The sequence below is a fragment of the Hyposmocoma kahamanoa genome, unplaced genomic scaffold (assembly GCF_003589595.1).
Source record: "Hyposmocoma kahamanoa isolate Upper Pololo Valley unplaced genomic scaffold, ASM358959v1 87, whole genome shotgun sequence".
In the NCBI taxonomy this organism is placed as follows: domain Eukaryota; kingdom Metazoa; phylum Arthropoda; class Insecta; order Lepidoptera; family Cosmopterigidae; genus Hyposmocoma; species Hyposmocoma kahamanoa.
Window position 1 is genome coordinate 1,439,338 of NW_020654422.1, and position 12,838 is coordinate 1,452,175.

Consider the following 12,838-nt stretch of genomic DNA (forward strand, 5'->3'; position numbering starts at 1 on the left):
TCCCAGTCTATTAACACATCACAGCTTTGTTTAGAATTTTATTCTAAATTGTAACGGGCCGCAGTAAAGATGTGTACTGTTCAACTCATCTGAAAGTTTAGTAAGTACTGTTGATTTCACCAATTTAGTGTAGTCAGAAAAAAACCTTGAGATAAAACCTTGTTCATTGAACCATGGAGTCTCCGTAGCCTTCAGTGAATCTCGCCTTTTGTTACTTTACTAGCTGAAAAAGTGTTCTACCATGTCCAAAGTTAACTTGTTCTAAATTTAAAAAATTAAAAATAAAAGTCAGACGCCCTTTTCGTTAAAGTTTTGCGAAACGACTGGCTGTACATACGTTTATTATCTTATCAAAGAAGATTATATGCACAAGTGTTAGGATTTGTACTGTGTAATGCCCAACGTAGTATTTCGACACCCAAACGGGCTGTATGATAAAAGAGTTCAGTGAACACAGTGAAACACGCATGGAAAGGTCCGAGTTAACTTTGAGTTTCCATAACTTGATAAAGCGAGGTGTGTTTGTTTATGCTATTATGTATTTAAAAATTTATTTAATAAGGTGCTTAGTTGTGATTTAGCACCTGTGACAAGTGATACCAGTTGTATTTTCAATATTATGATTTTGTTTGGACACCATTTTCTTGTGGATATTATCAAATTTTTTTTGTTGCTCAAACTGTTTGAAGCTTTTATCCGTTTTTTGTGTTTGTTTTCAATACATTCTTGGAAAAATCTTGTTGATGATTGTTTGTGTTGTGGAATTTATGATTTAAAATTACTAAGGTAAGGACAATTGGATGCAATTGTTACAATGGAATGACCGTATCTGGCAGTCTTTTGTTTGGTGTGTTAACATACTCATAAATATAGGTGTTCCATATCAAAAGATTAAATGTATAATAATACGAGTAGAAATGAGTTGGTTGTATTTACTTTTTATGATGACTATATAGTGTGGTACACAGCAATTACATTCCATACCATGACCTAATTGGATTAACAGCTGCTTCTTTGCCAGGGTGGCTTCTTCATGGCCTGTACAGGCCTTAATGAATATGACTGATGATCAATTTTATTGTGATCATTAATTATAATTCGGAGCACATAAACAAAATTATAGAGCTTCAGTATTTGATTGCTTTTACGTTCTCTGTTTGAGACAAACGTGTTTGCGTCAGTGTGAGCTTATATGTGCTAATCATACAGCAACATTGAAATAAAATATTAATTTGTAATAAAATATTAGTGTTTGCGATATTAATAATAATGCACACACTCAACATAGCCCTGCACCAGGGAAACCTTGTGTCACGGGTGCCATGGATACAGACAGACAACCACAAACTACGCCCAAACTCACAAAAGAAATAAATATAGACCATACAAATATTTCTCCTGGACCGGGAACTGAACCTGGGACCTCTGCGTGGCAGATGGTAACCGTTCGGCCACGGAGGCAGTTAAAACAAAGATTGAACAAACTAACAAAAATTCCTTCATTCTGGTTGGATTTGAACCAGTGCCTTCAAGCAATCTGTGACAGTTGCTCTCCAAAGTGATCTACGAAATATTGTTAATGATAATCATCTTAAAAATTATTTGACTTAATTAATAAGAAAGTTGGATATGTTTGAGTGAGACCACTACCCGATGATAGGTTTTAGAGACGCTTGTATTAATGATCACCAGGCTTGCACTCTGCAGAAGAGCAATAAAGTTACGGCATAGTGATTGGAAAATAGAAGGATGGATAACCTGGTAAGGGGGGTGGGTAACCGGTGGATGCACTTCATGTCCGTCCAGCTAGTCTGGAAGTCTTTGGAGGAGGCCTATGTTCAGCAGTGGACGTCTTCCGGCTGATATGATGATAGTGATTGTATTACTAGAGAAAATTAAAACATAGAAAGGTAATATTGTTAAATGCAAATAGTACTGATATGCTTAATAATGAGAGTACCTCTTAAAATTAACTCATGTTGTGTTGTAAGTGAGGTGAATCGGTGTTTTTGGGTGTGTGTTTTTTATGAGACCTAGTGATGGGACGAACGCGTCACACCAGTCCATAACAATTGCAGTGCCACTCAGAGCTTTAAATCGCAGTGATCTGAGAAGCACTGCCACTGTACCTGTCGCCAGGAGACATAACTTGAAAAGTCCATGTGACTGTAATTTCACTTGCAACCTTACCCTTCTAAACCGAAACAAGTAATGTGAGCGTTACTGCTTGGTGGCAGAAATAAATATGGTGGCAGTACTTTCCTAGACGAACGCTTTCGAAAGGAACTCTTACTGCTACTACTGTCTGTGACTGAGTATGTGTTTAATAAGCGTGTGCATGGGTACATTAGCTAAAACGATACAGGGGCATCTTGTCCGCTTCATCATCGAAATTCTACTGTCACTTAGCATGAGGTTGGACATGTGCTTATTGTTTGCGCAGTGCAGTACCCCTTGAGAGCTGTAGTCTGCTTTCAAAGGCCATTCTTATCCAGAGCCTCTCTTGCCTCTTATAATAAGGTCTTCAGTTCAAGTCTACACTGAAAGACTTGCGTCAGTGTCTTCGAATCATGTGCAGTTTAGTGTACTTTTGCTAGTTGTGTTTATGTTATTGTTGACAGTGAAATGTATGGTATAGAAACATTCATGTTTATTATGTAACATCCTACATACCTAGTGTTATAAGAAAAAGGCATAATACAAATATATGTAACAAAAACTCATTTTCAATTTTCGAACTATAGTCCATTTGTTTAGGTACTTAACTAAAGGTAAACAATCTTGATACATCTTTTTATTGAAACATGCTTTACAAATCAATAGGTACAAAAATGAGCATGCAATTTCATATGAAGCTAAGCATTTGTATTTTGTATTTGAAGGTAAGTATAAATCATTTTATTAATATATATTTCATTAAAAAGACATCTCATCATTGTTTACATTTAGTTAAGTATGGTCTATAGGCTTCAGAACTTTTTTGTAATATACATGATTATTTATGTAGAAAACAAAATTAATGAGAATCAATGGGTACGTATAATAAAAAGTGGTGTTCAAGGAAAAAATCCTCAACTTAATGGTTTGGTAAAGACCTACAAAAATTCTATGACACATTAATGTGGTGATTAGCAAATACTAATACTTACCTGTAATGACTTTGACACCTTACTAGCATTTTGCTCTAAATATCTGTTTCCTTTTGTTTCTTCGTACAGTACATTATTACAGTACAGTAGAGTACAGTATTTTGTTTTCTTTATTTTTACAGTTGTTACTGTGAAATGTTTTAGCTGTCTATGAATTGACCTTTTGGTAGGTCAATGTATCTATGCATTGTTTGTAAATTATAACTCGGTAAGCGTTATATTTAAATTTTCCTGTATTCATATAATGCTTACCTATCATGTTTGTCATTATGATTTTCCTGTATGGATTAATTTCAGTAGGTTCTAAACAGTTGTTTGTGATTGATTTCATTTCATTTCAATGACCGCATTTATTACTGTGTAATTATTAGCCTGCTTCTGCTTTTGGTGTTTTTTTAAAATATGGATCAAAATTTTTTACTGAAAGAAGATTATTGCTCAAACAATAAAGGTAACCTGCACTCTGTATCTTTATGTAAATTATTATTAAACTATTATAAAAGATTTCTTACAAAAGTGGACAATTATTTAAAATAAATCAACTTCTCATTAGTGCAATTAATATTTGTGATTATGGATTATAATTCAAGATAGCAGTTGATGGGTCAGGTTTATTTGTATGTCACATTTGTCATCAGTTAATTACAGCCATCATAATCTTTGATATTTTGTAACTTTATCACAAATATAATTTTTTTTACATGACAAGCAATGTCTTGGGCCACCTGGGACCTTTTCCCAGCTGATCCAAGTGCAGTACGTTCTTCCAAACCGGCTATAATTAATGCTATACTAAAACTTCAGAAATCAATTTAATAAGAATACCATTTTACAGATGAGGAACTCTACGGGTACACAAATTACGGCATGGAGACGCCAACTCCATCAGGGGCACCAGGGGACTGCTTGCCCGGATTATTCCAAAGAATGGACTCGCTCAATCCAGGCATGGACACGGAGTTTGATGAGAGTTTGGCTGTCCCGGAGTCCTTATCAGTGATTGATGCAGATAAGGTTGACAATAAAGAAAATGATTCCTTAGTAGGTGTGTATCGTATTATTCTTACTATGCATATAGGTAGTTTGTAAGAACAGGAGCAAAATGGTGCAATTAGTAAATTTTTGACTATATTTTGTTGCAAAAAACCTGCAGTTTCCTTGATTTTCAAGGGAGTTACATATTTATAGATTTAAGTAGAAAATAGCTATATATTATTAATGCAACAAACACAACATAACATTTAACACATGGTCTGTGCATAATACTTTTATATCCATACATGGCTGACACACTTCACTGTCTAGTTTCTGCAACTTAGCAAGATACCAACCCACATCAACCTTTGGCAGGCTCAATGCCAAAATATTTAATTGGAAATGTAACTTTACGGCACTGTAATAGTGTTGTTTTTGCTATACTCGGTGTAAAAGTCGCTTTATCTAAATTGGTCGTAAATGTCAACTGTTCATACGAATAATCTATATGACCTTGGATTTTATTTATACCATTAAAAAAACTATCATGTGATCCTAAATTTCTTTTTATATACATTATTATAGTGTGTCTGTCCAAAGTTAAATCTATGTATCATGTACATAAATTACATGTTCATTTCCAGGTATGTGCGATAATTAAGTTAGGTACAATATAAATAAAGAATATTATTATTTAGTTTATGTACTGCATCTTGAACAGTATGCATGAACAGTACAGATAAAAGAAATCACACCTACATAAGTAAAAAAAATCTATGAATTGATAAAAAAACTATAAAATGATATTTTATCTCAAAAATTGCGTAATATGCATATCATTCGTATGCGATACGTTATTTCTCATGTTCGACATAGTAAATATCCATTTTACAATCGATACAATCAATAGTAGCAGTAGAGCCTTGTGAAAGAGTTCGTAGAGGAAGGTGGCTTACTTCTCTGGAGGAACTCTTTCACGAGAAGCTCTACTGCTGCTAATGATTATAAGTACAGCCATAGTAAAATAAAATCAGTAGCACAACTCCATGGTAACGTAGCAGCGCGGGTTGTATCGTAAATGCTCGCCACGCGCCGTTTATAGAGGCACACAATCTCAAAATTTTGCAGTGCACCCGAATTGCACAGCGCGGGTCCTCACACGCGACTTCACAATTTAAATCAAACGCTCGGCGTAAAAAAAATAAATAGTAGACGTGTTTATTATTGTGTTTATGGTTGTTTGAACAAGAGTGCCTCAAATTCAGAATTGTTAATAATTTCATTTGTATTACATAATCGTACATATATTAGATTATGGGAATAATCGAATTTAAATATATCAATATGTAAGTACTGCATTTGACAAAAGGTATTTCAATGTACCATGAGAATACTGTGATTAATAGGTATTCAAAAATTAAGGTTATTTTTTTCAAATTCACCAACTGAAATAATCATTTGACAACCCTATGCTCCGAACGACGCACTATGGGAAAAGTAAGAAAAAACATTGCCAAAATTACACTTGTAAAGTAACTGCGTTTTCGGTGACTTATTTTAAGTTTAGTGACTTGTTTCATTATTACGTTGTAAGAATAAGCAGAAGTCATAATTAATAATAATAATAATAATATATTTATTTTACAATACATAATTTCACGCTTTTTTGGCAAATGCGTAGAAAAAACATAATCCTTTGAGGACCATAGCACCCCTGACACACATCATTCGCATCTTCGATGTTCACATGGTAACTGAAAAAATTAAACCATAAAAAATGGAAAATCTTGTAAATAATTATACTGTTACTGTCCGCAAATTGCTCGGGATCCTACTCCTTTATATAAATGGATTCCACCCCTATGTTGTGGATATTCCAAAGATTCGCACGAAGCGTTACGCTTCCACATTTATTATGGCGAACGGCCATGGAGTCGAATTCCTGCCTGCAGACTTCCCTGAACGTTATAAGTTGGATCTTTTGAAGGCGAGAGTGAATAGGCATTATTCAGGTGTGCATGCTCCATCGTCGACGTCATCGTCATCGTCACTTTCCATCAGGTGAGATGGATGTCAAATACACACTTACATTTGAATAAAAAAATTACGTACAATTGAAACGAACGTGATTATTTTCTAATATGTTGCCGCAAACAATAGCACTTGTTGTAAACGTTAATATTAAGTCTATTAAATGCTCCTTCAGCAAATGAATCATTTTGATCCGGATATAAAATTTGTAAGTTTTAATTAATTAAGGCTTCTTGAATATGTGTCATGTTGTGGCAGTTAATCTATTACAATTTTATATTTATTGTTACATACCTGGGGCCCAATTCTACTGATTTTTGAAACCACTAGTCATTGTAATTCCTTTGAGATTATATTGCAATTATGATAATATTTGCTATTTCGTTAAAATTTTCTTGCAATTGCAGTCGAGTCTCAGTGGAATGGTAGTGATGGCATATTTATTCATTCGTTTAATAACGATGTTGCCTTACTAAAACTACCATGGAAATTACTATGCATAATTAATTTTTTTTCTCTTAGCATTTTAGTCTTCAAATTGAATATGTGTAATTTTAATACACTACGCCATCGACTCGCCATTGGAGAACAGAATACTGAAAAATTGCAACAGCAGTTGAATAGTAGCTCGATGGCCAGCTGGCAAGCCGCTACTCATTAACTTTCAGCAGAATACCTAACGTATAAAATCCTGCCATCGAAACACAACTGAGACGATTTACAACTAGCAGACTTGGGGCCCTGTAGTTGAGACGTAATTTTTGTGGAATTAGTAAAAATAAAAAGCAACACAAATGGAAAAACTTATAATTTTTTTCCCGCGAAAAATGGAATTTTTTCCCGAGAAAATTGAACTAAGATAATTGTACTATACGCTGTAATAAAATTAAGGCACATGGGACTTGTCAACTTATGTCTCAGGGTGACGGGCGCAGTGGTAGTGCCCCTCAGATCTTTGTAATTTAAAGCTCTTAGGGGCACTGCAACTGTTATGGACAGGCGTGTAGCTTACCATCAGACGCACGACTAGTTCGTCCTGTTACTGTATGTTATAAAAAAAAATTAATATGGCACTGGTTTTTGAAATGCAGTTTCAATGCAGAACATCATTATTTATCAATTCAGCTAACTAATGGCATCTGGTCTAAATTTGAAATTAAAAGTTTTTTATAATATATTATTGGCCAGGTTTTACTCATATTTTACTATAGTGCGACGTGTGGGTATTATTGACGCACCGAACAGACAGACAGGCATGTAATCATGTAATAGTTAAAACTTCAGTAAGTACTACGTCATATCCAATTTTAAATCTATCTATATCGAATTATGTATAATCGAAATTTGTAGTATATTATCCGCTAATCTCTTATTTTATTATTCACAATGACAACCCCATAAATTAACAAAAGTATAAAATGATCTTTATTACTAAAAAGAAGGGCATTGTTATCCATAGTCTTACGTGTTATGTGATAACCATAAGGTTAGTGTTGTGGGGTATTAACTCTTATCGTTTTACCACTTATGACATTATCGTTTATTGATTTCATATCAATGTTATTGTACATCATTTGTTTATAATAAGTATACAATGTCTATCATGCTTTGAAAGTTAAATAGGATTATACGTCTTCTTGATATACGGCAAATATGAGTCACACCTGCCTTCAAGAGGGCTAGACAGACACCACGATTCGCCACTCGCAACAACAGCCTAATACAATTTTAACCTTAACTTATAACTTTTTTTAATAGATGAATTACTGTTACCCACTAAAAGAATGATTGACAGTGGATGCATTTGTTAATTAAAAAGAATTAGTATAAAAACAAACAGAAAAAATAAACGAAATTAAATAATCATATAATAAATCATAAAATAAAAATGCTACGAGGAAAAAAAACAAAAAATAAAGAACATTAAAATTAAATAAATTGTTACATGAATAATTACATATACGTATGTATATAATTAAATTAATGCGCACGTACATATTAATAATTGATAATTATACATGTATGTATACCTACATAATATAATACATTACACATATTGCACATCACTATTATGTATTAAATTTTGTACAGGGTTATTAGTAAAATACTAACATCATAAACAACAACTTTTGTTCCATGAGTTTTTACAAATCATTTAAGTCAATCTTTTAAGTTCTTGTTTTTCTATACCACATTGTGTATTTTAGCAACGGCTCCCGCATGCTGTCATTCATAAAAATACTTTTGGTGGTGGGTGCGTTATTTTGATACCGCCGTTAAGAGTTAGGAATCTATTAAAATATGTTTATTTTAGTACGAAAGTAAAATCTAATGAATTATTAAAAGTCGTGGAACAAAAGTTGTTGTTTATAATAATGGTATTATAGTCCTGCGAGGTTGTTAGTATTTTACAAATAACCCTGTGTATAATGTTGTAACAAGCCTACATACTACCATTTTGTGAAACTGCGGGCTTTGAATATATTCTATGCAACTGACTGATGTTTGTTTTGAAGCAATGTTTAGATCTTGCAAACGGATTAAGAGGGAGCAGAGGAAAAATTCCTAATCTTCGATTTGATTTTAGCGGGGTATATCTACTTTAAAGTTAAATATAAAATATTGTATGAGTAACTACACGATATATTCAAGCATAGACACTAATCAGAAACATAAAACAATAATGTTTCCTCGATAGATAAAAATCACGAAATGACCTCTAATTTTCACATTTTTTCGATTCATCCTCGAAATGCTACAGGTTATTAGGACAAAACTTAGATAATTAATTATATTTATGCGTGATCGAGAACTGTCACTACGGATTTTTTAAAATCCCTTTAGTTTTAGAGTTATTCCGCTAAAACCAATTTGGTACTTTTAATGAGCAAAATTCAACATCTCCTGTCGCATGTCACGCGATAGGAGCCAAGACAAAATTTTTTTGGCATGCTCCCTCTTAATATTTGTTAACTGGTTGTTATACGTTCGAAGAATACGCATGAGAACTGGATTCTTACCGTGTGGAGTGGAAGGAGCAGTTTTCTTTTTAGTACAAATGACGGGACGAACAGGTCGTGCGCCTAGTGGTACGCTACACGCCCGTCCATAACAGTTAGGGCGCATGTATTCGACGGGAATTTCATCGCGCTCACGCCGCGCAGCGACAGCGCGCGTCTAACTTGCATGGCAAAAGACGCTCTATTCGTTTAGCTTTTACGTTTTAACTTAAATGAGCGTCTCGGGAGCGCGGGCGAGTTTGTATTATTCGAAGCGCGGTTGTATTATTCAGAGGAATTTAAATGTTGTTGCCTAGAAAATAGAATTCAGATGCGCCATTAATGTAAGTGAAAGGTGATGGTAACTGCCACTCACAGCTTTAAATTGCAAAGATCTGAGGAGCACTGCCACTGCGCCTGTCACCCTGAGACTTAAGTTGACAAGTCCCATGTAGCTGTAACTTCACCAGTACATTTACCCTTCAACCGGAACGCAGTAATGCTCACAATAATGCTCATAGGTAGTAGTACTACCCTGGGCGAACTCTCACAAGGAGTTCTTTCACTTCTTTCTTAATCATGAGTTCTTTTATTCAGACTTGTACGCATCCCGAACAGTGACAACAAGGCCTTTTACCGTCTAAGTGGTCCTTGGTTAAATAATAATCTGCCACACAATTGCACCAATTACCTAGTCGACAACTAGGAAACGCCTGCGGTTGGAATACCAGATTAACCAATTTAACTCCTTTCCTCGTGAGTTCCTTTAATTTAAGATACGTAAGTTACTTAAATAGAATTAATCCTTATAATTGACACTTTCGATCGGTATCATAAAATATAGGATGTTTTTTCTTCATATTTGATTGGTTTGAAACCCAGATGAGGCAGGAAACTTTTGAAAGTCTGACTGCCGTATTACTTTTAAAAATAAAATAATGTATTTGTTTAGGCAGTATTTAGATTTATGTGTTTGGATTCTGCTAAGTGTTTCTTTGATGTATTTTTTCCAATGGAGCTAACATATGCATTAATGTTCAAAACCCCTAAATAAGTGGAATGTCAGGCACATGAGACTTGTCAACTTATGTCTCAGGGCGACGCGTGCAGTGGCAGTGCCCCTCAGATCTTTGCGACTTAAAGCTCTGAGCGGCACTGCGACTGTTATGAACTGGCGTGTCGCTTATCACCAGGTGCACAACTTGTTCGTCCCACCACTTGGTATCATAACATGCTTATGACATATTTTTTAAACCGACATATTTTCTGTTATCACTTCATATTTTCAGCTGTAGTTCGTATCATACACATTGTATCAATGAGTCATATTTATAAAAGATATTGACATACGATGATTAGTGGAAAATGTTCGCTTTTGAGCGCTGAGTATGATCTTGCTTATTCAGTTATGATAAAAATATCAGATTATAATATTAATATAATGTGGCGTGTCGCTTCTATCACAAATACATAAAGCAGTCCTGATCGATACATTTTTCGCCGTTTCTTGAACATGAGTGCGTGACCCCGGCCGACTGTGTCATTCCCGGGGAATACCGCCTCTCCCATTTGAAAATAGAAAATTTCATTTAATAACGCACACACTCATGCCATGGACACACACATAGACCACCAACCACAAATTACACCCAAACTCGCGAGAGAAATAAATGTAGGCCATACAAATATTTTTCTCGGCCCGGTCCTGCTCGATACGGCACTTATTGTTCATCGGTTCTTTGAAATTGAAATTGATTAAATATAAAATTGAAATTCCCGTATTCATCAATTTTTTTTTATATGACAGGTGGACTGTTATGCTGCTTGTTTAACGCCTATTGTATTTCTTTTTTCAGTTCCAGAAACATCAGTTCGCTTCAGAACAATCCACGACCCACCTGTAAAGTTTAACTCAGTGCACAGAAAAGTATTCATTCCGGGCGTAGAAATAAAAGTCAGATTCATCGAAAACGAAAGGAGCGTCACTACTCATCTGCTCAATCCTAATTTGTAAGTTTTGCTTTGAATCTAATTACTACACTCATACTACGATAACATAAAATAATAGATCACATTTAATTAAATTAAAAACAAATTTACATAAAACATGCTTTAATTATGTACATACTTACGTACTATATAGCCCAAGGGATATTTAATAGGTATATGTATATATATGTAATATGTAATAACTCGTATCTTAAAGCATAAAGTTACTGAAATGCAAAAAATAGATTATATATACGAATTTTGCAGGATGATGTCACATCATATTTCCTTCATATTTTCACACTAGCTTTTACCTATTCTTAAAGTAATGCATCCAAATTTACACCCTTGATAATAAATTTAAAGTAAATAGAAATTTGCTGTCTCCTGAATTATCACACTTTATAAGATACGAGTTTGAGAAAGTGAGTCATCGAAAACTCCTATTGTATTAACTAATGATACGTAACAATGATGATATGTAACAACTAATGACGTGAGCTCAAACTCGAAGATTCCCTGTACTATGAGTACCAGAGAAACAGAATTCATTCCCACACCCAGACTAAAACCAATTCAATAAAGTTCATAGTCAAAAGTTGTTTATGATGTTAGCAATATAGTCTTGCAAGGTTTTTAGTATTTTACAAATAATCCTGTATTGGTGGGGACCTCGGAAGCAATTGGGGTACGTATCTAGTGCTACGGCACAAAAGTTGTTAAAAACCAAAAACAAATCGAGTTCTTAGGTTTTCGCGATTGTTACACATAGGAAATGAAACTATTTTTCCGGATTTAAATCGCGTATATTTGTTTTTTCAAACAAACCGACGTTTCGGGCCCTTTACAGGTCCCATGGTCACGGTCACGGTACATGGTCATGGTCACAGCCAACCGTGACCATGGGACCTGTAAAGGGCCCGAAACGTCGGTTTGTTTGAAAAAACAAATATACGCGATTTAAATCCGGAAAAATACCAAAAACAAAGTTACAATTATTTTTAACAAATGATTGTGGTTCTCAATTTTCAGATACACGATACGTCTGCAACATGGCGATTTCACATGGACAATCAAGAAACGTTACAAACACATCCTCTACTTACATCAACAACTCAGCATTTACCGGACATCACTTAACATTCCCTTCCCAACCAAAACGCATAAGTCCCGGAGAGCGAGTTTCAAGAACACCGTTGACACCGAAGCTAGAGCTGAGAGGGTGGCGTTGGATGCTTTACCTAGATCGGAGTCAAAAAGAGGAGTGAGACCGAGGAAAAGAAAGGGTGCTTTACCTAGGTAGGTTGAATTTCTAACTATCTCAAAAAAAGCTGGGTAAACACCAAGTTTTTGACCTAGGTATATACCAAATTGCACAACCAAATAATGAACTGTCTGAAACAGCAAATTTTATCGCTATATGAATTCTAGCTGTGGGCCACTGCATATTTTTATTTTTTCATTATTTAGATATTATATACCGTCACATTTGTAGTCGAGTGAGCTAGACAAACAACATACAAAGCTATTCTGACCAACCTGTTAACAGCGTTAGGCGCTTTAGGCATTATTTGAATAAAAATAGGTGTAATTCCAATTAAAAGCCGATAACAAAATTATTGAGGAAGGTTTTTTTTTAATAAAAAAGTAATTATTAATATGGATTTCGGCAAAGTAATGTCTGAATCTGTTAAT

General features: G+C 34.5%; 1 protein-coding gene across 1 annotated transcript in view; it reads left to right on the forward strand.

Moving 5' to 3' along the window:
• LOC113235186 (phospholipase D2) overlaps window positions 1-12,838 on the forward strand; it is a 38,001-nt gene continuing 25,163 nt past the window's right edge. Inside the window, exons 1-4 of the mRNA XM_026470799.1 lie at window positions 1-100; window positions 3,985-4,194; window positions 11,011-11,164; window positions 12,176-12,442. Coding sequence (XP_026326584.1) covers window positions 4,017-4,194; window positions 11,011-11,164; window positions 12,176-12,442 — 599 coding nt within the window. The 5' untranslated portion in view covers window positions 1-100; window positions 3,985-4,016. The remainder of the gene's footprint in view (window positions 101-3,984; window positions 4,195-11,010; window positions 11,165-12,175; window positions 12,443-12,838) is intronic.